Genomic DNA, 26,743 nt, shown 5'->3' with positions numbered 1-26,743 from the left:
TAGTGAGGCGGAGGAATGGCCTACTTGGAACAATAAAGGCGACCCCTTCCTCATTGTCATCTCAGCTAAGGATAGGGCGAGCATGGCTAGCAATTTAGCAGACTTTGTAAAGGTCCGTCCTCTTGGAGAGGATTGGAGAATAATTGTGCAGCCTGAGATGGGCACTATCGTTTGGGAGGACGAGCAGCCCAACGCAAATGGGTACTTCAGCTGCTATGAGGCGGCGTTTCTGGCTAGCCTCCGCTTCCCTCTTCACAATACAATCAAGGCCATTCTTCGAGGGTATGGCTTGGGTGTCTGGCAGTTAACCCCTAATTCTTGGGTTAACATCTTGGGATACATAGCCGCCTGCGAGATGCCGGAAATCAACCCCGGCTGGGAGGCCTTTGCTCACATGCATTATATGAGTAGAAGCCCAGGCGGTTGGAGATAATAAGCGTACCCAGAAATTGGGTGCCAAAGCATGAATTTCTTCGTGACGATGCGCTTTTGTCCGTCTGTAAGCTTAGCACTCAGTTTGATAAACGTAGGTCACACTAGAGATTGCCGTTATTTTGTGGTTTGTAATGATTCATTTTTTACCCTTCTTTTAACCGGATGGGTTCTTTTGTGCAATGCGTGGCCTAGCTATGTTGCCTGCTGACAAGACGCCTGCTAAGTCAGCCGCTGAAATCCGCAAGGCTAATGCGGAGAAAAAGCTTGCTGCCCAGGCGGCTAAAAATAAGGTATCTTGCTTTTCCTTTCTTTTTCCTTCGATTTTCGTTTAACTTCTTTGCCGCCTGACCTTTTTGTGCGTTGTTTTAGGATGGGAGCAAGGTGCCCCGCTCCGTCACAAAATTAATAAGGCCTCGGCTTGGAGTGGAGCCGCCAATCAAAAATAATGTGAGGAAGACTTGCTCCTTGACAGTACCCAGCCGTCTAACGGTTGGGGGTAAGTCTGTCAAGAACCTTGGCCTGGGGTTTGAACTAACAGCCAGGCAGCCGGATGTCCCCGAGATGGAGACTGCGCCGCCTAGGGCATCTGGCGCCTCTGTACCGGCTGAGGGCAGTCACGACCCTCTGCCAACATCCCAAGGTACTATTGACCCCTTCAACCCTTCTTTGCTTGGCAAGCCTATGCGGGTCAAGTCGCACTCCCAGCTCCGGCCAGAAGACTCTTCTAGCAGCCGGCAGTCCGTAGGAGGGAAGTATGTTGCCTTCTCACCATCTTTTTTTGGTGCAGATCACTCCTCTCGCTGACCGGATGTACAGCAGTACGCCCAGGCCATGCTGAAGGCCATACCCAGAGAGGAGAAGGAGGCGATCCCAGGGATCCACACCTTCAACGCTGACCAGGTTATGGCCGGACTGGCTGAGGTAAACGCTATTCCAATTTGTTTAAGTTATTATGCCGCCTGACCCCTTCTAACACCGCTTGGGCTTTTGCAGTCAATGCTGCGCGTGGAGGGGCTCAAGAAGGCCTACACCCGCAAATGCGAGGAGGTAAGACGTGCTAAACGGGATGCGTCTAAGGCACAATAACGTTGCCCAATATTCCATGATTATGCATGAATTAAAAACTAAAGGCATAATCATGTAACAGGCGGACTCCATCAAAACCCTTCAAAAATCTCTCAATGAAGCCCACACCAAGATTTTCAACCTCCAAGCGGCAAAAGAGAATGTTGAGGCGGATTTGAAGAAGGTGACTGACTCTTCCAAACTTCTGGACCTGGCCAAGAAGGAGAATACAACTCTCCTGGCTGACAACGTCCGTTTGAAGAAGGAGGAGGCCAAGGCCAGCGAGAACTTCAAATCTACGCTGGAGGCTGAACAGAGCCGACTCATTGAAGAGAATGAGCAAGACTGCGCCAACCGAATGTAATTGGCTTGGTCCCTGGTGCACCCGAATACGGAGTACGCCATCTGAGATCTTGCCTACAAATACGCAGATCTTGCCATTGATGCGCAGGAAACAAACCAGCCGGCTCCAGAGCCTTATGAGGAGAGGGTTAAAAAGCAGATCGACGCCATGCAGGCGGAGATCGACTCAGAGGGGGAGAGAACCAGGATGAAAATCAAGAGATAGTCCCCCCTGCTCCAGAAACCGCCTCTAAGGATCCGGCTGGGCCTCAACCTTAAGCTTTATGTCTTCTACTCTGTTTTTTTTTCTCCGGCCTGTGAGCCGTGTATTTCAATGTATCTTTCGCCGGACAAGGGGTCCGGTTGACACTTGAACAAATTTGATGTTATATATATATATATATATATATATATATATATATATATATATATATATATATATATATATATATATATATATATATATATATATATATATATATATATATGCCGACTGAGTCGGTTTTCTTCGCAATACTTGTTCAATGTCCTCCATTTTTGCAACTTATTGAATTTCTGCTATTTGGCATGTTGTTAATATTGCCGTATGTGTTGGCTATGTCTGCCCCTGGACGGGTGGTTGTCTAGTGTTAACACTAAGCAAGTAGCCGTTCATAATTATCCGGATCAATATAACAGGTTTTCCCGGATAGAATGAAATCGGGGTCTATGCGATCGTTTGTATGGGGAGTTGGGGCCGGCTGGGGTGCCTTTGGGCAAAGGCCGGCTGATGACAGAAGTCTGACTTACCGCTTGTATTGCCTTGGGGCGACGAGCAGTTGTGACTTGACATTTAATCTCCCCGGCTGGGTTACCTTGGGGTAATCAGCTAGTTAAGATCTTTCAATATTGCTTAGAAGTCGATTAGTTTTGAAGTCGACTAATGGGCGCGGTAGCCGGCTGGAGTGCTTTTTGGCAATAGCCGACTGCACAACAAGATTTAATTTTACCGTCTGTATTGCCTTGGGGTAATAACCGGCTCTATCTTGTTTGCAACAGGTCAATCGAATGGTCATAAACTTAACCTAGCCGGTTAAGGTCGTCCGACGTTTTGACGCTTAGAACAATGTACCACCCGGAAGGGAGATGTTCTCTTCGATAAATTCACCCGGAAGGGCGTTGCCGGATGCCTGCTCATGGGTAGAGCAGGCGGTTTAAATATGTTGGCTCTGTGCCTTTAAACGGCTAAGTTAGGTACTTAGCATTTCGTTTTTAGTTTGGGCAAACGGGTGCCCGGTTGTTTATTTGCACAAGTAAGTTTTAGAAAATGCTCAGATGTGTTTTTCACATTGGGACTTGGAAGATGCCCGGATGTGTTGTTCTCATTGGGACTTTGATACACAAAAGAATTTGGAATAAAGTATTTCTCTCATTCATTTACTCTATTTACAAAAAATGATTACATCTCCGTAGAAGTAGTACTTTTTCAAGTTAACTACGTTCCAGGTTCTGGGTAGCTTTCTACCGTCTGGGGTTTCTAGGCAGCAGGTTCCGCCTCTGACTTCGTCAAAAATCCAGTAGGGGCCTTCCCAATTGGGGGTTAGCTTTCCCTGCTCATTTGCCCTACCGGTTGCTTCCATTTTTTGTAACACAAAGTCCCCAACTTTGAGGGGCCGCTTGTGTACTCTTTTGTTGTAAGCCCTCGTCATTCTCAGGCGGTATATCTCATGACGCAAGGCGGCGTTGCCCCTGCGTTTTGGGAGTGAATCCAATGCTAGGCGCATGGCCTCCGAGTTAGCCTCTTCATCATAGAGCATAACTCGGAGTGTTAGCTCATAAAGTTCAATTGGCAAGACAGCTTCAGTGGCATACACTACAAGAAAAAGGCCAGATTCCGACGGACATCTTCCGACGGACACAAAATTCCGTCGGAAATCCTGTATATTCCGGCGGATTTTATTCCGTCAGAAAGTTTCGACGGATTTCCTACGGAATAAAAATCCCTCGGAATTTATGGGCTTTCCGACGGAATATTTCGTCGGAACATTTATATTCCGACAGATTTTATTTCCGTCGGATGTGTCTAACGGATTTTTCCGTCGATACATTGAATTTCCGATAGAATTAAAATCTGTCGGAAATTTCCGACGGAATATTCCGTCGGAATCTTATTTTAAAAAAAAAGAAAAAAAAAACTAAACCCTAAAAATTGGTTCCCCTCGCCCAACCCTATTCAATTCTCTTTCCTCTTCTCCTCTCTCTCCGCCTCTCTGCTTCTCTTTCTCTCTCCTCTCTTATTCTCTTTCACCTTTCTTCGTTCTTTCCCCTTCTCTTTTTCTCATTCTCCTTCTCTATCTTCTTATAGATCTCCTCCTTCTCTCCTCTTCTTTCCCCTTTTCTGACCACAACATAAGTAACCACCGCGCAACGACAACAACAACAACCACACCAGCAGCAACGACAACAACGACAACACGCAGCAACGACAACAACATCATTGTAGATCTAGTTTTTTTTTAAACAATTCTGATTATAATTTTTTTTTGATATAATTGTAATGTTATTTTTTATCAATTTCAGATTAATTGTATATTTTATATATTTTGTTCGATTTCAATTGTTTTTGTTTATTTTTTTTCGCATCTTTGAATTTATTTGCGTTTTTTTAGATTTTTCTTTTTTTGCGATTTCAGTGGTTGTTGGTGGTGGTTGTTTTGGACAGGTGAGGTGGGTGTGGGTGGGGGTTTTTCTAGTCAGGTTGGGGTAGTGTGGGTGGGGGTGGTCTGGGTGGGTATGGGTTTTTCTGGGCAGGTGGGTGTGGGGGTGGTCAGGGTGGGGTGTGGGTGGGGGTTTTTCTGGACAGGTGGGGTGGATGTAGGTGGTTGTGGGTGGGGGGTTTTGTGGCAGGGTGGGGGTGGGTGTGGGTGTAGGTTGTTGTGGGCGGGGGGGTTTTCTGGGTAAGGTGGGGTAGGTGTGGGTGGGGGTGGGTGGGGGTTGTTCTGGGCAGGGTGGGGTTGGTGTGGGTGGGGGGTGGGTATGGGTGGTGGGTATGGGTGGTGGTTGTTCTGGGCAGGGTGTGGTGGGTGTGGGTGGGTGTGGGGGGGGGGGGTTTTCTGGGCTGGTGGGTGGGGGTGGGGGTTTTTCTGGGCAGTTGGGTGTATGTGGGGGTGGTTAGGGTGGGTTTGGGTGGGGGTTATTTTAGACAGGGATGGGCTGTTTTTTTTTAAAAAAACTTTTCCGAGGGAATATTCCATCGGAAACCTCTCCAACTACAACGGAAATTTCCGTCTGAACGTTGCGTCAGATTTTCAATTAAAGTCAAAAAAGCGCCGACAGAAATAAATCCGTCGGAAACATGCCTTCCGACGGAAATTCCATCGGAAAAGGTCAAATTTTCGACAAGGGCCACTGCGACAGACTTATTCCGACGGAATTCCGTCGGAAGGCTTGTTTTCGACGGAATTTTCAATGATTCCGACGGATTTTTTCCGTCAGAATAAAGCTGTTTTCTTGTAGTGGTATGTCATGAGAAACGGGGTTTCACCGGTTGCCCCCTTTTCAGTTGTTTTGATGGCCCAAAGGACGTGAGATAACTCATCCGCCAAAAGACCACCGGCTCTTTCAATCTTCTTTTTTATGCCGTCTCAGATGAGTTTGTTGAAGGCTTCAACTTGACCGTTTGCTTGGGGCCGACCAACAGATGCAAAACAATGTGAGATCCCCCGATCTTCCAACCAATCCTTGAGGGCAGACGTTTTGAACTGAGGACCGTTGTCAAAGACCATAGACATAGGCACCCCAAACCGGGTGATGATGTTCCTCCAAATGAAGGAGATGACGTTCTTTGTCTTGATGCCTTTGACCACCTCGGCCTTAACCCACTTAGTGAAGTAATCTACAGCCACCAGAATGTATCTCCTGCCGTCTGTGGCAGGCGTATAAGGACCCAAGATGTCCATGCCCCATTTCGCAAAGGGAATCGGGCTGTAGATAGCCGTCAGATCTGTTGCCGGACGGTGTATGAGCCGGCCAAACTTCTGACACTTGTCACACTTCTTCACTAAATCCATGGCGTCTGCCTCAAGAGTAGGCCAAAAGTAGCCTTACCTCCTGGCTCTCTTTGCTAGAGTCATGCCGCCTATGTGTGAAGCACAAAAGCCCGCATGCAGATCCTCTAGCACCTCCTTTCCCCTCTTTGGGGTAACGCACTTCAGCAACGGCTGGAGGTAACCTTTTCTGAAGAGTTCCCCCTTGTACATTTCAAAGCTTAGAGCTCGCTTTTTAAGTGTTGCCGCTTCTGATGAGGCATCTGGCAAAGTGTCGTCTACCAGATAATCCCGGATGGGGTCCATCCAGGTAGAGATTCGGTCAAGGATTCCAATGGGATCATGCTCAATGCTTCTTTTTTCCATAACCTCCCAAGAGACTGACCTAGGCGTATCACAAGTGGCGGATGAGGCCAGTTTGGACAAAGCATCCGCCTGATTGTTCTCTGATCGGGGCACTTGACTCAGATAGAATTCGTCAAATGTCCCCGCCTCATCTTTGACCACCTGCAGGTATTTGATCATTGCCGGATGGGTGGCCTCATAGTTACCATTGAATTGGCTAACAATCAATTGATTGTCCGAGCAGGCGTCAACTTTTCTTGCCCCTGCCGCCTTACACATGCGTATACCGGCTAGCAGGGCCTCATACTCAGCTTCATTGTTTGAAGCTTGAAATTTGAACCGTAGTGCATATTCGTATGTATCCCCTTCCGGAGATTTGCAAATCACGCCAGCACCACAGCCGTTTACTGTAGAGCTTCCGTCTACGAATAACTTTCAAACCTGATCGGTGTTTTCCGGCTGAGCCGGCCTAGTCATTTCAACAATGAAGTCGGCAAACGCCTGACCTTTCACTGCCCGTCTAGATTCAAAAGCTATCTCCAGGCTTTGCATTTCAACATCCCACTTGATCATTCTGCCGGATGACTCTATGGTAGTCATTGGATGTTTGAGTGGTTGATCAGTGTAGACAGTCACCGGATGGGCCAAGAAGTATGGCTTCAGCCGCTTGACTGCCTTGTAGAGAGCCAACCCAAATTTTTCAATCATTCGGTACCGAAGCTCAACGTTTCTGAGTATATGGCTGATGAAATACACCGGGAGCTGCTTGTCGTCTCTTTCAGCAAGGAGAACAACACTGAGGGAGTGATCTGAGACGGCTAGGTACATGTAAAGAACCTCCTTGGGCAGTGGGCTCACTAGCCTTGGCAAAGAGTGCAAGTGTTCTTTTAACCTTTGAAATGCCGCCTTAGCCTCTTCTCCCCATTTAAATCTGGACCTCTTCCTGATTTCCTGGAAGAAGTAAAGGCACTTGTCGCCTGATCGGCTGAGGAATCTTCCTAATGCCGCCAAGCAACTGGTTAGCTTCTGGGCCTCCTTGATGGTTCAGGGTGATTGCATGTCAATCACCGCCTGTACCTTTTCCGGATTGGCCTCTATGCCTCTTTTATCAATCAGAAATCTGAGAAACTTCCCAGACTCAACACCAAAGACACACTTCTTGGGATTAAGCATGACCTTGTGCCGCCTGAGTGTGGTGAAGGTTTCTTGGAGGTCGGCTAGGTGATCCGTCTGGAGCTTGGATTTGACTATCATGTCATCAATATACGCCTCTACGTTCCTTCCGATTTGATTAGTGAAAACCGTGTTGATCATTTGTTGGAAGGTAGCAGGCGCATTCTTCAAACCAAACGGCATCACCGTGTAGCAGTACAACCCCTGATCAGTGACGAAGGTTGTCTTCTTCTGATCCTTCTTCCATAGGGGAATTTTATGGAAGCCTGAGTAGGCGTCCATGAAGCTCATCAGGGCATGACCGGTTGTAGAGTCAACCAGACTTTCAATCTTAGGAAGCGGGTAGCTATCCTTCGAACATGCCCTATTCAGATCTGTGTAATCTACACACATCTGTCAGGTACCATTCGGCTTTTTGACGAGGACAACATTTGCTACCCAATCCGGGTAGTAACACTGCCGAATGAACCCATCATCCAGGAGTTTTTTGACCTCGGCGGCAGCCGCCTAAGACCTCTCCTCGCCATGATCCTTCTTCTTTTGCCTAACCGGCTTTATGTTGGGATCCACGGCTAGCTTGTGGACGGCTAGATCCGGGCTGACGCCTGACATCTCCTCTACTTCAAAGGCAAAGAGGTATTTAAACTCTCTCAGAAGTTGGAGCAAGTCTGCCCCCAACTTTTCAAAAGCAACCGTCCCAACCTTGACTGTTCTGTCCGGACGGCTGTCGTCCAGGGCAACATCAATGCTCTCACCAGCCGGTTGGGGTCGGGAGTCATCCAGCCTTTCCCCAGCTAGTGATTGCTATTTCATTTTTCTGGCGGGGGCCGGTTGGTCCGCCTTTCTCTTTGTACCGCCTGCCTTAGGGGCAGGCCCGACTTCTTTGTCCACGAAGTCAGTAGGTTCCTCGCTAGGGCCGGCTGCATGGGAAGTTGGCTTGACGTCTGAGAGATAGCATTCTCTTGCCGCCTTTTGGTCCCCGTTTAGGGAGCCTACTGACCCATCATCCCTCTCGAATTTTATCAGCATGAGAGAAGGGATGATAACAGCTTTGGACTCGTTGAGGGCCGGACGGCCCAATATGAGGTTATAGGCAGTCAATTCCTCGACCACCAAAAACTTGACGACCATGTGTCGTCCTTCCCCTTTGCCTCCCAGCCGGATAGGAAGGTCAATCCTACCCACCGGATGCATTACCCCGCCTCCAAAGCCAACTAGAGGATGGGGAGCCTTGTGCATACTACTGGGCTTGTGCTTAAGCTTCGTCAAGCAGCGATAGCTTATCAGGTCAGACGAGCTCCCGGTATCAATTAAGATCCGACCAACTCGTTGATTGGCGACTTTACATTCGATGACGATAGGGTCATCATGGGGCCGCCTAACCGTACCCCTGTCCTTCTCAGATATGAAGACCTCAGGGAAGGTGTCTTTTGACGCCTGGCCTTCATCCTCTGAGCTGGACAACTTCCTGATGTTGTCCTTGGCACCCCGGATGGAGGGACCCCCGCTAGCAAAGCCGCCTGCAATGGTGTAAATTTGCTCCTCATCGGTATCAGAGCTTACGACCGGCTTCTTTGACGGTTGTCCACTGTTTTTGGGGTTACCCTTGGACTTTGTCAAGTAGGAATTTAGAGCCCCCTCATCAGCCAGACAGTCGAATAGCCGCCTGAGGCTGTAGCAACCATTGGTGTCATGACCGATGTCCTCATGGAATTGACAATACTTGCTCTTGTCCTGATTTTTGACAGAGCTTTTCAAAGGAGCCGGTCTCTCAATGGTCAACCGGTCTTTTATCTCCAAGAGGATGGAGGAGCAGTCCTTGTTGAACTCGTGCTTTGGGACGTACGGTTCCAACTTCTTTTGCTTTTTCTGGGACGACTGACCTGGGCGGTCAGCTGCGCATACTTCCTTTCTTTTCTTTTCTTCTTTTTTGGCCGACTGTTGGGGCCGGCTCTCTTTTTTGTTAGACCGCCTGGGCTCTGACGAGTGCATGATGGCACAGAGTTCCATCGCCTGTATGTAAGCTTTGGCCTCCATTAGTGCCTCTTGGAGGGTAGCAACCCTCTTGCGGACCAGGTCAAACTTGAATGTTGACCCATCCTTCAGACCCTTGAAGAATTCTGTGTACGTAACTTCGTCAGATAGTCCTTGTATCTGAATTCTCATCAGATTAAACCGCCTGACATAGGACCGAAGTCCCTCTTTGTCTCCCTGCTGGATAGCCCCTAGGTCGAGGCTAGTCTTCTTGGCAGGGATATTCATGGAGAAGTTTGACGCAAACATATATACAAGCGTCTTGAAATTATTGACGCACCCAGCCGGCAGATTGCCGAACCACCGTTGGGCTATGCCCTTCAGCGTTGCTGGGAAGCATCGACACCAAGCGGCATTATCCAACCCCTGTAGGTACATGAGGTTGGTGTATGCCATCAGGTGGTCTTCCGGGTTGGTGGTACCGTCCTAGGTACCTACCAACACATTCTTAACCTCGGCCAGATGTGCCGCCTCGGTTATTTCCCGGGAGAAAGCTGAAGGTTGTTCCCCTAGGTTTAGCAGCTGGAGCTGCCAGTCCATGGGCTGGACTATGTTTGCCGCCAGTCCTCCAAAGGGGGATAGCTGCATATAGGGTGATCCGGATCCATATGGTTGTTGGGGCACATATGGGGCCTGATGGATCACATGAGGAGCAGTACGTACGGACGTGCCGTGTGACTGGCTCCCTGGGTTGGTTTCCAAATGCTTCATCGAAGTATTGCGGAAACTGTCTGGGTAGGTCGACGTAGAAGCCGACTGAGACATGCTCTGACTTCTCTTCTCCTGGATTAACAACCGGGCGTCAGAGAAAGTCTTCTTTGACCCATCCAGCTGTATATGCCGGATGGCCTTTCGCTGCCCTGATTCAGGGAAGCAAATTTTTGAAAGGTCGATAAGGGGCCCATCCGCCCCCTTAGGCTTCGGGTGCGGAGTAGGCACCCGGTATTTAATTGGCTTCTTCATGGAAGCCTTCTTGGCCGATTGACCCTTGCTGGAGCCAGCTGACTTCTTGATAATGTCTTTAATTTCCCCTTTGAAACTAGTCATGAGATTCATGAGTTCGTCTCTAGTGACGGGGGCAGCCCCCTCCGCCTCCTAGGGTTGTCCAGGGTGCTTGCCGCCTAGGTTGTTGGGACAAGCTTTGTCTTGGCCCCGTTCCTTCTTTTCTTTGGAACGGGTGCGCCTAAAACGGACCCGTCTGGGGCCATGTAGGTTTCGACATTGTAGTCGTCACCGCTTCCACTTTCATGGTCCGTATGGACTTCAGGGTCAGCCGTGGGCCGGCTGCCCTCTACAGTTGGTACATTGTCAGATGTCATCTCAGTGGTACCCTCCCCACAGACGGCGCCAAATGTTTCGGGATTTTCTGAGGAGTCCTGCGGGAGAGTTACAGCACCGGGAACGCACGCCTGACTTCTGTACCTACAAAACCACGAAACTTTGGTTGGGTGGAGTTCCGCCTCCGAAGATCAAGTTAGTATGATTCCGGATGAGATTACGTGCGGGAAGTAAACGGGTATCTCTCTCGGATTCCGGGAGATTCCGCAATTAATATTGCTCGGGTTTGGTGTCGGTATTTATGTATGCCAATAAATGAGGATGATTCCTCTATTTATAGCAGATGAAGATCTGCTCCCCCATTAGGGGTACAATGCCACGTGGCACCCTCTGGTTGGATTCCCATGGTGCTATAGGTATGTGACACGTGTCAGGCCCTCATTGGGCCACGTGTCTAGGGTAATTTTTACCCTAAACAATTTTTATTAAATTAAACAACACTTTTAAAGATCAAACCATACTACTCTTATTTGTGCATGAATTACCAAACCATTAAACTTTGTTCTAATTCAAAACAATTATTAACTTTGTTTTATAATAATTCATAAAGTATTATTAACATTGTGCTTTGGTCAAAAGCACATGATATATGGTGTATGTTACGTACTATGCATGCAAGAATATTTTTTTTTTGGTTAACAATTACGAAGCTAGCATGCAAGAGTAGTAGCAGTGCCATGGAGACGAAGGAAAAGGCAAGAACTGTAGCAGCACCTTGCGGGCAGCAGCAACCCTTGAGGAAGGATGAGCAATAGGTGGCAATGGTGGGTAGCAAGGTCGATAAAGAAGACAACAGTGGTGGTTCGGCTTCGATTGTTGATTAGGGGATTTTTCCCCACCAATCACCATCTGACAAGTGGACCAATCAGGTTCCGCCATGTGTCCGTCACATGGGCCAATAGGAGCATGCCACGTGTCAAGCAATGATCCGTCCACTATGGACCAATTACGACACGACACGTGTCCTTCACATGACACCTGGGATAACCGGTCACCTAGGCCCAACTTCCGTGGGAAGCCCAATCAGCCCAAGGTTAACCTAAACCTAGATTGGCACGTTTCCCGAGGTTATAAATACCTCCCTTAATCCTCATTAAGGGAGATTACGCAGATTACACACATTAAACTCTCTCACCTAGAGAGACCCAATCACTTTAATTTCCGCATTAATTACTCCTTAATCAAGTACTAACTTGACCGTCGGAGGCGGATCTCCAATCATCCGGAGCATCCGTTTGTTTTGCATGTACAGGCGTCCGATTCCAGTCTCGGAATTGTAACTCTCCCGCAGGACATCAGAAAACCCCGAAACATCTTGGCGCCGTCTGTGGGGAGAGTACTTCTGAGATGGAATCCACGTTTGTACCGGCTCCTGAAGAGAGACGTCCCCTGGACGACCCTCTAGTTCAGTCGGACCACGATACTGAGAATGAATTTGAAGTTGAAGCTCACACAGCTTCAGACGGGACCCTAAGGGCCTGACGTACCCGTCATACCGAAAGGAGGGAACGGGAACATCTTCAAACTGGAAGCGAGCCAGCAGGCGCACCGCCTGTTCGGCAGCAGCCGACTGATGGGTCTGCTCCCATCACAAGGAACGAACTCATGACCTTCATGAGGGACTTCAAGGGAGAAATTCAAGAGTTGATCAACAAGAAGCCGCCTGCTTTGGACAAGGAGCAGTCGGCTAAGAAACCCTCCACTTCACGGAAAAGGAAGCCAGTTCAAGGGCGAGAGGCGACCCCTCATCCTAAATCTAGGAAGTGGGAGCCACCTGCCCTTGATTTCACAAAATACCGTTTTCCTACTCCAGGAAATAGGAAACCTGTTCGTCATATTCAGGCGGACGGGTCGAGGAAAACATACACAGACGCTCGGCTACTGCTAGAGCAGAAGAAGAGTGACCGATTGTCAGAGTCGGCCTCTACTTCAAACTTCCAAGACAGTCTGCGAAATACCTCGATGAGGCATACTCAGTCGTATCATGAGAGTCAGTCAGGCGGCACCTCCCGTCGGTCCGGCTTTCATAGCGACCAGGCGGTACCAAACTTACCGTTTGTACCGCAACGACAGTATTTTTTACAGCCACCTCCGTTTGGTGGACATGCAGCAAAAAATGTCCAACCTATGGACTGGCAACTACGGTTGCTTAGACTTGGTGAACAGCCGTCGGCCTTCTCCAAGGAAATTACTGAAGCCGCTCAGCCGGCCAAAGTGAAAAATGTATTAGTAGGCGCCTATGACGGCACTACTAACCCAGAAGACCATCTGATGGCATTCACCAACCTGATGTACCTTCAAGGGTTGGATGATCCCACTTGGTGCAAGTGTTTCCCAGCGACTCTCAAAGGAATCGCACAACAATGGTTCGGCAACCTGCCGACTGGTTGTGTAAATAACTTCAAGACGCTTTCTTACTTATTCACCTCCAACTTCGCCATGAACATCCCTGCGAAGAAGACGACCCTTGATTTAGGAACAATTCAGCAGGGCGAGAAGGAGGGGCTTCGTTCTTACATCAGGCGGTTTAACCTGATGAGAATACAAATTCAAGGGTTACCGGATGAAGTAGCCTATACTGACTTTTTCAGAGGTCTCAAAGACGGGTCGACCTTTAAATTTGATTTGGTCCGAAAGAGGGTGGCGACTCTTCAAGAGGCCTTGATTGAAGCGGAAGCCTATATACAGGCGACTGATCTTTGTAGTACGGTAAAACAGTCAGACGGGAGAAGGTCCGACAAAAGAGAAGGACGACAGAAACAGTCGTCAAACAAAGACGAGAAGAGAAAAGAGGTCTGGGCGGCTGATTCCTCTAAACAGCCGGCCCAGAAAAAGAAAAAAGAATTCAAACCATACTCCCCAAAGTATGCGTTTAACAAGGATAGCCAATTTATCCTAAAGGAAATCAAGGGACGGATCTCAACTGAGAAGCCGGTCCCCATGAAGGGTTCTGCAAACAACCGGAACCAAGAAAAATTCTGTGATTATCATGAAGATGTTGGTCATCACACCAATGAATGCATCAGTCTCATGCGGTATCTGGACCGCCTGGCTGAGCAAGGTGATCTTGACACTTATGTCAAGAAATCTACGGGGAACACTTCCTCGAAAAAGCAGTCGGCCAAAAAGTATCAACAGGCCGACAGTTCCGATACAGATGATGCAGTCGTCTACACCATTGCAGGCGACTTCTCAGGAGGCGGCCCCACTATTAGGGGCAACAAAGACAATATCAGACAGTTAGGTGTAAATTCCGTTCACCAAGAACGGCCCTCCAAATATTCATTTCCTGAGATTGTCATCACTGAAGAAGATCTAGGAGGGGTAAGAGGGTCGTATGACGACCCTATCGTTATTGAATGTAAAGTGGCCAACCAGAGAGTTGGCCGAATCCTCATAGATACCGGAAGCTCCTCAGATCTCATCAGTAGCAAATGTCTGTCGAAACTAAAATATCAGACTGATTGCATACATCCGACATCCTACCCTTTAGTAGGGTTTGGAGGAGGAGTCGTCCACCCAGTGGGACGAGTGGATTTACCCATCCGCCTGGGCGAAAAAGGGGAAGGACGACACATGGTAGTCCGGTTCCTGGTAGTAGAAGAACTCTCGGCCTACAACATGATTTTGGGACGACCAACCCTAAATAATTCCAAGGCTGTTATAATCCCATCTCTTATGTTGCTCAAGTTTTAGAGGGATAATGGAACAGTCGGGTCCCTAAGGGGAGATCAGAGGATGGCCCAAGAGTGCTATCTCTCGGATGTCAAGCCCACTGTTATGGCCACTATGTCGAGCGGTGGAAAAATAGACCTTGACAATGTCAAGGAGAGTGCGCCTGTTCAAGAAGCAGGCGGCAAGAAAAGAAAGGCATCCCAGACAGGGGCCGCAAGAAAAGACAGAAAATAGCAATCATTGGCAGAGGAGAGGTCGGATGAATTCCGCCCTCAGCCAGCTGGTGAGCATACGAACCTCATCTTAGATGACTCGCGTCCTGACAGAACAATCAAGGTTGGGACGACTGCTCTAAGGGACCTGGGTGACGACTTTCACAAACTATTGAAAGAATACAAGGACATCTTTGCATTCGAAGTCCATGAAATGCCAGGCATTAGTCCTGATCTGGCGGTACATAAACTGGCCGTGGATCCGAAAAAGAAGCCGGTACGGCAGAAGAAGCGGAACCATGGCGAAGAAAGAAGTCAGGCGGCAGCCGCCGAAGTTAAAAAATTACTTGATGCAGGGTTCATTCGGCAATGTTACTTCCCAGACTGGGTTGCAAATGTGGTGCTTGTTAAAAAGCCGAATGGCACCTGGCGAATGTGTGTAGACTACACAGACTTAAACAAGGCGTGCCCCAAAGACAGTTACCCTCTGCCTAAAATTGATAACCTGGTCGACTCAACAGCCGGCCATGCTTTGATGAGCTTTATGGACGCCTACTCTGGTTTCCATCAAATTCCTTTATGGGAGAAAGATCAGGAGAAGACGGCCTTCGTCACTGATCAGGGGTTATATTGTTACACGGTCATGCCGTTTGGTCTTAAGAATGCCCCGGCCACTTTCCAGCGAATGATAAACACTGTGTTCTTTGATCAGATTGGGAGAAATGTCGAGGCATATATTGATGATATGATTGTCAAGTCTAAACTTCAGAAAGATCATCTGTCGGACCTCCGAGAAACTTTCGCCACACTCAGGCGGCACCATGTCATGCTCAATCCCAAGAAATGTGTCTTTGGAGTTGAGTCTGGGAAATTTCTCGGATTCCTTATCAATCAGAGAGGAATAGAGGCGAACCCTGAGAAGGTGCAGGCGGTCATCGACATGTAGTCGCCTCGTACCATCCGAGAGGTTCAGAAGTTAACAGGTTGTCTGGCGGCCTTGGGAAGATTTCTAAGCCGATCAGGCGACAAATGCCTATACTTTTTCCAGGCAATTAAGAAAAAGGCAAGGTTTGAATGGGGGCCGGATGCTGAGGCGGCCTTCCAGAAATTGAAAGTTCACTTGCATTCCTTGCCGAGGCTGGTCAGCCCTTTGCCCAAAGAAGTACTCTACATGTACCTGGCCGTCTCTGATCATGCGTTAAGCGCTGTTCTCCTTGCTGAAAGAGACGGCTGTCAGCTCCCGGTCTACTTTGTCAGTCACGTACTGAAAAATGCCGAGTTGAGGTATCCCTTAGTGGAGAAATTTGGTCTTGCACTCTTCATGGCTGTTAAAAAATTGAAGCCCTACTTTTTGGCACATGCAGTCGTCGTGTATACAAACCAACCTATCAAGCGGCCACTGACCATCATGGAGTCGTCAGGCCGAATGATCAAATGGGTCATAGAAATACAGAGCCTCGAAGTTACCTTCGAGCCTAGAAAAGCAGTGAAGGGGCAAGCCTTTGCTGACTTTATTGTTGAGATGACTCGTCCTCCTGACTCTCAAGTTCCAGACCAAGTCTGGAAGGTATATGTGGATGGAAGCTCTACTTCAAATGGTTGTGGAGCAGGCGTCATATGTCAGTCGCCAGAGGGCGACAGGTACGAGTATGCTCTACGCTTCAGTTTTCAGGCCTCAAACAATGAGGCAGAATATGAAGCTTTACTAGCCGGAATCCGCATGTGCAAGGCGGCAGGGGCAAGAAAAATAGACGCCTGTTCCGATTCACAATTGATAGTGAGTCAGTACAATGGCGAATACGAAGCAACCCATCCGGCCATGATCAAGTATTTACAGGCGGTACGACAGGCGGTCGGATCCCTTGAAGATTTTCGTCTGACCCAAGTGCCGAGATCAGAAAACAACCAGGCGGATGCACTTTCAAAATTAGCATCATCCGCCTCCTGTGATACTCCTCGAACTGTTTTTTGGGAAGTAATGGAGAGAAGCATTGAGGAAGAACCTATTGGAATCTTAGACAGAAGCTCAACCTGGATGGATCCAATCAGGGCATATCTGACAAAGGGTACCCTGCCGGATGATTGACAACAGGCGGTAGCACTGAAAAAACGAGCAACCAGTTTTGAAATAATAAAGGGAGAACTTCACAAAAGGGGGTACCTTCAACCCTTCTTAAAGTGTGTTTCTCCAGAAAAGGGACGAGAAATACTAGACGATCTTCACTCTGGTTACTGTGCTTCCCATATAGGCGGTAGGACGCTTGCTCAACGGGCAAGGCGGCAGGGCTACTTTTGGCCTACTTTAGAAGCAGATGCGATGGAGATGGTGAAAAAATGTGACAAGTGCCAAAGGTTTGGAAAACTAATTCACCGTCCGGCTACTGACCTCACTACCATTCATAGCCCACTACCGTTTGCTAAGTGGGGCATGGATATTCTAGGTCATTATACGCCTGCTACAGGCGGAAGGAGGTACATACTTGTTGCCGTCGACTACTTCACTAAATGGGTAGAGGCGGAGGCTGTAAAGGGAATCAAGACGAAGGATGTAATTTCATTCATTTGGAAAAATGTCATCACTCGGTTCGGGGTTCCCATGTCTATGGTTTTTGATAATGGTCCCCAATTTGAGACGCCTGTTCTCAAAAGCTGGTTGGGTGACCAAGGAATTGCACACTACTTTGCATCAGTCGGCCGTCCACAAGCAAACGGCCAGGTAGAAGCTTTCAATAAAATCATCTCAGACGGTCTCAAGAAAAAGATTGAACGAGCAGGCGGCCTATGGGCGGATGAATTACCACATGTTCTCTGGGCCATTAGGACAACTGAAAAAGGGGCAACTGGAGAAACTCCATTCCTCCTAACTTATGGTGCGGAAGCTGTTCTTCCAATAGAACACTACGAGCCGACTCTTCGAGTAATGCTATATGACGAAGAGGCAAACTGGGAAGCCATGCGCCTGGCATTAGACTCACTTCCTGAAAGGAGGGGCAATGCTGTCTTGCGCCATGAAATTTACCGCCTGAGAATGACTAGATCATACAACAAAAAAGTACACAGGCGTCCACTCAAAGTGGGGGACTTTGTACTTAGAAAAATGGAAGCAGTTGGAAGGGCTAATGAGTCTGGCAAACTAACTCCCAACTGGGAAGGACCCTACCGAATCTGTGAAGAGGTCAGGGACGGTACCTACCGTCTGGAAACACCAGACGGCCAACCGTTGCATCGAACTTGGAATGCAGATAATCTTAAGAAATATTTCTTTTGAATGATATAAATAGTCAAGGGCTACTTAATAAAAGTTTGCATACTTAATATTCAATTTTGTACTAAGAGGGGCACGCCTACTAACAAACAGTCGGCTACTCTCCATACTCAGTTTTCATTTTTACCTAAGAGGGGCATGCCTACTGAAAAACAGTCGGCTACTCTCCATGTTTAATTTTTATTCTTACTTAAGTGGGGCAGGCCACCTATACATTTACAGTCGCCTACTCTCCATTGAGTATTTCACTTTATCATCAGAGGGGCATGCCGTCTGTACCTTTACAGTCGGCTACTCTCCATTGAGTATTTTACTCTATCTTCAGAGGGGCATGTCGTCTGTACCTTTACAGTCGGCTACTCTCCATTGAGTATTTTACTCTATCTTCAGAGGGGCATGCCGCCTGTACCTTTACAGTCGGCTACTCTCCATTGAATATTTTACTCTCACCATAGGGGCATGTCGTCTGGATATATAGTCGGCTACTCTCCATAGAAGAGGGCCGACTGGTTCCAAAGCACACAGCCACCCCCCTTATACTTAGCTAAAAATGATCAGGGTCTGGCCGACCCTGTGCCTAAACAGGCGGCTACCCTCCTCTTACTTAGCACCTACGTTCACCAAGAACTAACCAATTCCACAAGCCGAATGATCAGTCCAGGCGCCAAGCCAACTGATCCAATCTTTAAACTAATTCGACCTGTCCCAACATCATAGCAGGCGTCCGTCGGCATCCCTCCGGATGAAATTCGTCGCAGAGAGCAGCTCCCTTTTGGGTGGAACATTGCTCTATAAACTAATTACACGGCACCTATACGACTGTCCCCAAGGGAAACCACGTAGCCGTTTTTGAGACAAGGATAACTCTATCACTAACCAAACCAGTGGTAGCAGTTGACATCTGAGTCAGATGACCGCCTGTATTACTTGGGATAAATGCAGGGGGTACCTCTTGAGTTAATAGCCAACAAACATTGGCGAATCAAAAGGATCAGCCGGCCTCCGCCGCCTGGTACCTTTACTACTCAAGCAGGAGTGACAACGACTGAGTAACACCAAAGTTAACTCATAGTCACTCTCTCAAACTTAGTATGGAGCCTAAAAGGTATGAGTCGTCCACCTGTTTTTAGCAAACAGGGGCTCTCAACCACTACTCCAGCTAGGTTAACAACCTATGAGTTAAAAGCCAACAAACATTGGCGAATAAAGAGGAACAACCGGTACCAACCGCTTGATACCTCTACTACTCAGTTACTTGGCAACTAGGTAACAATCATGTTTACTTGGTCAAACCACTTTCCTACTTGGTTAATTTTACAAATGACAGGACCGCCTGCCTAAAGGGGATCCAGTCTTTAAAATGGTTTGAATACCGATTGGATAAATGGCCGACTGATCGTCTAGCCTGGAAACAGACAACCAGTCGTCCAGGGGCATAGGCGGCGTGACTAACTATCCGTACCTGTCTGCAACTATCGGCCATGTAAAACAGTCGGTATAGTGTACAATTGGATATCAGAATATTCAATACTTAAACAAATTTGAAGCAAAACAAAAATATTCATTAAAAGGAAGCCGGTCATTAAAGACCGGCAAAATATTCAGAGCCCCGGCCCCTGGCCGGGTAAATACAAACAAACAGCACGCAGGCCGTGGAAAGAAGACATAAAGCTTAAGAAGGGGGCAGATCTTCAATATTAGCAGCTGCCGCCTGGTCAGCACTCTTCTTGCTGGACTCGGCTTCAGCTGCATCCTTCTTTGATGCATTACCCCCAAGCGGCACAAGCGCCACTACCGGCTGCTCCTCCTCCTCCAACGCCTCTTCCTCAGCAGCCGCCAGGATCTCTTGATTATATCTATCAGAACACTGGCGGTACGTTTTTTCCCATGAGGCAAAGTCGGCATTGGGGAAGAGGTGGCCCCAAGTCATGCGTTGGATTTGAGCAGAGTCTTCCATCATCTCCCGGACCAACTCTTTCTTTTCTTGCTCGGCCTTTTCCGAGAGCTCCTGAGTAAGACTCTTCTCCTGGGTCACCAGGCGTACCTTTACGCTCGCCAAGGATTTCTCCAAGGTTTCGTATGAGGACATCTTTTGGCGAAGAGGTCTCAGCTCGGCCTTGAGGTTGTTGATGGTCGCCTCCAGCTCGATATTCCTCTTCTGGGCCGCCTCTAACTGAGCCCGGATAGCGGCGGTAGCCTGCGCCTGATAATAAAGAATATCAATGGTCAGAACTTCATTTTGGGCAATTTGAAACATTGCCTTATCACAGTCAGAGGCGGCCATAGCTTTTGCAGCCTTTACCTCTTTGTTCTTCCAGTCAAGCGGCTTGCAGAGGTCGTTCACTCGGAGCAGGGCCTAAGTAAAAATGGGAACAGGCGTCAGTTTCCAAACAAAAAAGAAAACAGGCGTCCTGGAATTCAAATACTCAAAAATATGCTAAGTATACCTCAGAAAGGACCCCTGCAATCCCGTCTAGGTCAAGGGTGCCGACACCCCTGACCGCCTCCCTTTCAGCTGGAGGAACGACCTTGATCATAGACTTGGCCACCTCGACCAAGTCAGGCTCCTGAGGGCCGGCTGCATCAAGCATAAACAAACGGATTAGACCTAGTAAAGAAGGGAGCAAGTCTAAAATTTACAAGGATAATTTCATACTTCTAGGTGGCCCAGCTGAAGTTTTAGAAGAAGTGGCCGGCTGTTTCTCAGCCGCCACATGTTTCCTGGCAGAACCAGGAGAGCTCGCAACAGTCGTCCTCCGGGCCTTGGGGTCCGGCTGTTGGGAAGAAGAAGCTCTTGGAGCGCCCGTCTAAAAAAGAAGAAAAGAGTCAGTATATGCATAAACACAACTCCAAAAAGAGGGTGAAAGGTTCGAAGCCCACCAAGGGTGCCCCCTTGTTGGGGGAGTCGGTTGAAGACTGTTGCATGATGGAGGCCCGCAACATGGCCGCCGCAGTCTTGGAGGCGGTAATTTTGCTCATGGCGTCCGTTGCAAAAACAAATAGCAAAGTTAATAAGAGTCATAACAAGAAATGCATGGAACAACAGAGTATTTGACAGGCCGGCTACCTCTTGAGCACCGACTGCTGAGGCCACAGGCGGCCAAAAAGTACTCGTCGTAGAGCCATTTGAAGCTCGGGACGCAGTGCAGGGGTACTTGCTCTCGTACCCCTGAAGTAGAGTTCACCTTCGACTCTACTTTGAAGAGTCCTTTATCTAGGATCTCTTTCTTAGCCTTGGGGGGAACAGGCGGCATGCTGCGGCCGCCTGCAAGAAGGGGCGGATTCCTGTTCCACCTGTTGAAGCGCTTGTTCAGCTCTGTGTCTGAACTCTCAATGATAAGGAAGGTGCTCCGCCAGTCCTTCCATTTGTTTGATTTACCTCTCGTCATGAGGTAGCCCCTGTGGCTCGTCAATTGATACCAGCCGGTACCGCCTGCCTTAGGGGTCCGGCTAAGGTAGTTCATGTGGGCGAAAGCCTCGAAGTTTGGCTCCACCCCGTGCAGTTCGCACCCGGCCACATAGCCGAGTACGTTGACCCAAGAGTTCGGGGCTAACTGCCATAACCCCAACTCATACCCATCCAAGATCCGCTGAACAGCCGGATGTAGTGGGAAGCGCAGCCCAGCCTTGATGGCCGCCTCGTAGCAGCCAAAGCAGGCGCCATCATAACTGGTACCAGCCGGCCAGACGACTGTGTCTTCTGGATCCGGCACGAACACTAAAAAGTCGGGGCCCATTGTGTGGTTTGCGATAAAGCTCTCCACTTTCTCTTGCATGGCTGTGATCCGGCCCCGAGGTACCGTGCAGTAGTAGGGGGTATTTTGCTCTCGGTGAGAGGCGGATGGCTCCGCCCAATCGTCCCCCTTCTCAACTGCGTGAGAAAGCCTCGCCTCTTGCAGGCGACTGTTTTTCTCTTCTGTGTCCAGAGAAGCATGGACAAAAGAGCTAGACTCGGATCCTCTGACGAGTCCGAAGAGGACGACTCTTCCCCTCTCCCGGAGGGGCCCGCCTCCTCTCCTTTAAAAGGAGCAGGAGAGAATGTAGAATTGTCAACTGTAAAATGGGAAGGGGTCACTTTGACTCCTCCCTCAGAACTGTCGGCTTTCAAGCCGCTTTGTTTCACTTCCACATCTGGCGCCTGGTCAGATGTTTCACTAATCGGCACCCTATGGGAGGAGCCGTCTGAGTTTGAGATCCTGGCAGTCTTTTTTGTTCTGGCCATCATGCTCTGCATAGACACAGATACAGTCGGACTTTGTATAAAGGGCAAAGATGGGTCCAGAAAAGGGCAGGCGGCACTCCTAGTCCTAGATTCAGTCGTCCCCAGTGACCGGGTGATCACTAACCTAGGTCGTGTCGTGTGCTTCCGTGGTGCCATTTCAAAAAAGAATAAAGAGAAAATTAAGAGTAAGAGAACCGACGGTTACCTGAACGAGTGACGATTGATGAAGTTCTGAAAATCCTTTGCAGTCGGCTTGTCAGAGCAGGCGGTAGGCAGAAAGGGTCCAAAATGTCAGAGCAAGTTCAGGGGTCCGAATGTTCTCTCACAAAGTTTTCAAGTGTGAAAATGACCGAAGTCAACACTCCTTTATATAGGCGAAGTGAGAAGGCGAAGGGTCACTTCCAGAATTCAAAATTTTGGCGGGAGAATCTCTCGGCCTCTCGCCGAGTGACACCTGTAGCAAGTCGTCGCCTGTTACAGGGCGATACCTGTCACAGGTAACACGTGACCAGTCACGTGCCACTTGTGAGGGGCAAATGATTAGGGGATTTTTCCCCACCAATCACCATCTGACAAGTGGACCAATCAGGTTCCGCCATGTGTCCGTCACATGGGCCAATAGGAGCCTGCCACGTGTCAAGCAATGATCCGTCCACTATGGACCAATTACGACACGACACGTGTCCTTCCCATGACACCTGGGATAACCGGTCACCTAGACCCAACTTCCGTGGGAAGCCCAATCAGCCCAAGGTTAACCTAAACCTAGATTGGCACGTTTCCCGAGGTTATAAATACCTCCCTTAATCCTCATTAAGGGAGATTACGCAGATTACACACATTAAACTCTCTCACCTAGAGAGACCCAATCACTTTAATTTCCGCATTAATTACTCCTTAATCAAGTACTAACTTGACCGTCGGAGGCGGATCTCCAATCATCCGGAGCATCCGTTTGTTTTGCAGGTACAGGCGTCCGGTTCCAGTCTCGGAATTGTAACTCTCCTGCAGGACATCAGAAAACTCCGAAACAATTGTAGTACGAGAGAGGAAGGAAACAAGGGGGAGAATAAGAGGACCGTGGGTTTAAGAGAATAAAGAGGAGGAAGGAAATTCTGGTTTTTGGTGTGAATGAATGAAGGGGATTAAGGGTCTATTTATAGGTGATTAAGGGTGGAAAAGATAGAGATTAATGTATGATATGATTACTAGAAAACATGATAAGTTTTGGGGTTGTTAAGGTACTTGAACCAAATTAAGTCTAGATTAGTTGGGTGTAAAAGATGAGTAGAAAGTTGATAAAGTTTTATTTGATTGGAGGATTAGAAGAAGGAAGATAGGGATAAAATAAGATGATGGAGAGGGTTTAATGGTTAAGTAAAGAATAAGATAGAAATAACAAAATAATTATTATTTTTTATTTATATATATAGATAGAAAACTTTCGGCCAGCTGATATTAAGAAAAAAATCTGTTTTTTTTAATTATTATTAAAAACGAAAATCATATTTAAATGGATAAAATAATTAAATTTGATATTTAAATTAAGTTATTATAAATACATAAATATTTTAGATAATATCAAACTAAAATTTGTTAAAAATCATAATGTATATTAGGTATTATCTTTAAAACTCTTGGAATTTCTAAAAAAATATGGATTGACCTTTAAAAGATAATTAAACCAATATTATTAATTTAGATATCCGAAAATAATTAATTATTCAAATGGTTAAGTGCTTATATTTGGCGCCAAAATTTCAAATTCATTTTGGCTCCAATTTAAAAAATTCTAGGAATTATTAAAATATTTTCCCAAAATTCGGGGTATTACACTTAGGGTTAGGGTTAGTTAGGGGGTGGTGGAGTGGTGGTGGTCTAATGTGGGGGGTAGTGGCGGTGGTTAGGGGTGTTCAGATCCGGGTACCCGAAAATCCGGATACCCGGATCTTCGGGTAGTTGATAAGTCGGCCCATGTCCCGTCCCGGATAATTCGGGGTACCCGAATACCGAGTATCCAAATTATCCGGGACGGGACACAGGTACCCGGTTTTTTTTCACTATTCAAAAACTACTTTCAACAACTCCTTACAATCCCCCTGAATCTCACAATGTCTCCATAAAATCTCTCCTTCAATCCCTTCTTCCTTCCAAAACATCCATTTCCACCAACATATCTCCTCAGATTAGGGATTTCTCTCTCCTCTGTGCATTGCTATCTTCTTCATACACTTTAACTTCACCTCTTCTAAGCCGGATTCCTCAACATCTCACTATTTCGGCGAATTCGGCTATTCGAGCTCTTTCAGAAGCTGTTTATGGCGATTCAGACCCAAATTTGAGGTTTGAGAAAAGATTGATTGTTGAATTGATACCGAAGGTGGTCCATTTGATTAAGGAAACGATTAAGGAGAGTTCCATCGGTGGTGGTGAAATTTCTGCGGCGTCTTCTAGAGTTCCTACTGTATGTATAAGAGATCAAGAGTTTAAGACAGCACGATTTCTAGTCAATTTGAGGCCATTTGATTTTTATTTTATTGTTTTATTTAATTTAATAATTTTTTTATTTTTATTTTATTTGTTTGCATATTTCTTTCCTCGTGTCCAGTGGCGGACCCACGTGTAGTCATAGTGGGTCCGCAGACAACCTATTATTTTCTATAAAAAAAAAAAACTAAGTATCAAGAGTTTTAGCTTGTAGTCTGGTGGTTTGTTCCCCATCCTACCACATATGAGATACGGGTTCGACTCCCATTACTCTCAAACTTTTTTTTTTTTTTGGCTTTACAACCTCATTTTCACAATTTCACGATTTTAGAAAAGTCAGAAGGCAGAAATATCCCCAAATCCCCAATTCCCCCAAATTGAAACCCTAAGTCTCAAAGTCACCCAATTACCCAAGCCCGTCGCCGTTCACCGTATCGCCGCCTCGCCGGCAGCCCGACAGCCTTTTCGTGCTTCTCCGTCAGGTATGAGTAAGGCGTCCGTCAAATCGTCAATTCGTCTGTGAGTTTGTTAGCGTCGTGCTCGTGCAGTGGCTCCCCAAATTCGATTTTTTTGAGGTTAGTTTTAAACTTTTAATTTATATAATTACATTGCAATAAGATTATAGAGATTAGATTCTATATTTCTATATGAAATCATCAATTTAAATGTTTAAATCAAAATTATCAGTATGTTTAATATCACTATATCAGTGTATGAGTTTTTTTTTTTTTTTTTTGGGTGAAATTTCTTGATTTGATTAGTGCTTGATTATTTGTATGACTTTATTAAAGCTTGAATGTTATGACTTGATTATCGTCACTTGATTAGAGATTGAATGTTATGACTTGATTATCGTCACTTGACTTTATTAAAGCTTGAATGTTATGACTTGATTATTTGTGCATGTTCCTGATACTAGTTCTTTGACTCTCAAAGCTGCTATTGAGTCATTACTCATGGAACACTCTTTAACTTTCTCTCAAGTTCGAGGTCAAGGTTATGATGGGGCAAGTAATATGCAAGGTTCAATCAATGGCCTTAAAACTCTAATATTGAATGAATGTTCTCAAGCATACTTTGTTCATTGCTTTGCTCATCAACTTCAATTGACACAAGTTGCACTTGCTAAGAAAAACTCAGATTGTGGTTGGCTTTTTGTTGACGTACTTGCACCTCTCTTGAACTTTGTGGGAGGTTCACCTAAGAGGAAAGAATTTCTTCGAGAAAAACAACGTCAAGGGGTTGTAGAAGCATTATCTTTGGGTGAAATTGAATCGGGAACTGGTTTAAATCAAGAACGTGGCTTATGTAGACCTTGTGATACTCGTTGGGGATCTCACTTTAAAACCATTTTGAATGTGCTTGATTTATATCCTTCAATACTTTTGTCACTTGATTCCATTGCAGAAGTATCTGATACACTTGATTCGAATATAGCACAATTATTACACACTTGTTGATGTCATTTGATTTTGTGTTTGTGGCACACTTGATGGTTGATATGTTTGGCATTACAAATGCGTTGAATGTGGCATTGCAAAAACATGATCAAGATATTGTAAATGCAATGGTCATGGTTGATGTAACCAAGACTAGTTTGCAAAAGTTGAGAGATGAAGGATGGGATTCACATATGGAAAAAGTCACTTCTTTTATGGCTAAATATGACATTGAGGTTCCAAACATGGAGGGGCGATATGTGGTTCCTGGGAGAAGAATGTATAGAGGTAAAGGTCCACATGTGACTAATCTTCATCATTTTAGAGTTGAAGTTTTTCTAAGTGTCATTGATCTTCAATTACAAGAACTTGAAAATCGATTTCCCGAGGTAAGTAAGGAATTACTTGTGTGTATGTCTTGCTTTAATCCTGCAAATCGGTTTCATTCTTTTGACAAAAGAAAGTTAGTTCAACTTGCTAAATTTTATCCCGATGAATTTTCAAGCTCTGAGTTATTATTTTTTGAACATTCACTTGAAAATTTCATTGTTGATGTTCGAAATGATGAGAGATTTTGGAATTTGAAAAGTCTAACTGAACTTTCTACGAAACTTGTTGAGACGGGAAAGTTTGAAACTCATGACCGAGTCTACTTACTTTTGAAGTTAGTGTTGATTCTTCCCGTT

The 26,743-nt window shown here is 46.8% G+C and overlaps 1 protein-coding gene across 1 annotated transcript; it reads left to right on the top strand.

Moving 5' to 3' along the window:
* Nucleotides 1-1,266: 1,266 nt before the first annotated feature.
* On the top strand, nucleotides 1,267-26,078 carry LOC110685662. The gene is made up of 4 exons (XM_021862194.1): nucleotides 1,267-1,356; nucleotides 1,583-1,860; nucleotides 24,385-24,615; nucleotides 25,538-26,078. Exons 1-4 carry the CDS (start codon nucleotides 1,267-1,269, stop codon nucleotides 26,076-26,078), a joined length of 1,140 nt encoding a protein of 379 aa, XP_021717886.1.
* Nucleotides 26,079-26,743: the final 665 nt, after the last annotated feature.

Source organism: Chenopodium quinoa, unplaced genomic scaffold, assembly GCF_001683475.1.
Source record: "Chenopodium quinoa cultivar QQ74 unplaced genomic scaffold, ASM168347v1, whole genome shotgun sequence".
In the NCBI taxonomy this organism is placed as follows: Eukaryota; Viridiplantae; Streptophyta; class Magnoliopsida; order Caryophyllales; family Amaranthaceae; genus Chenopodium; species Chenopodium quinoa.
This window is presented reverse-complemented; position numbering and strand designations above follow the sequence as displayed.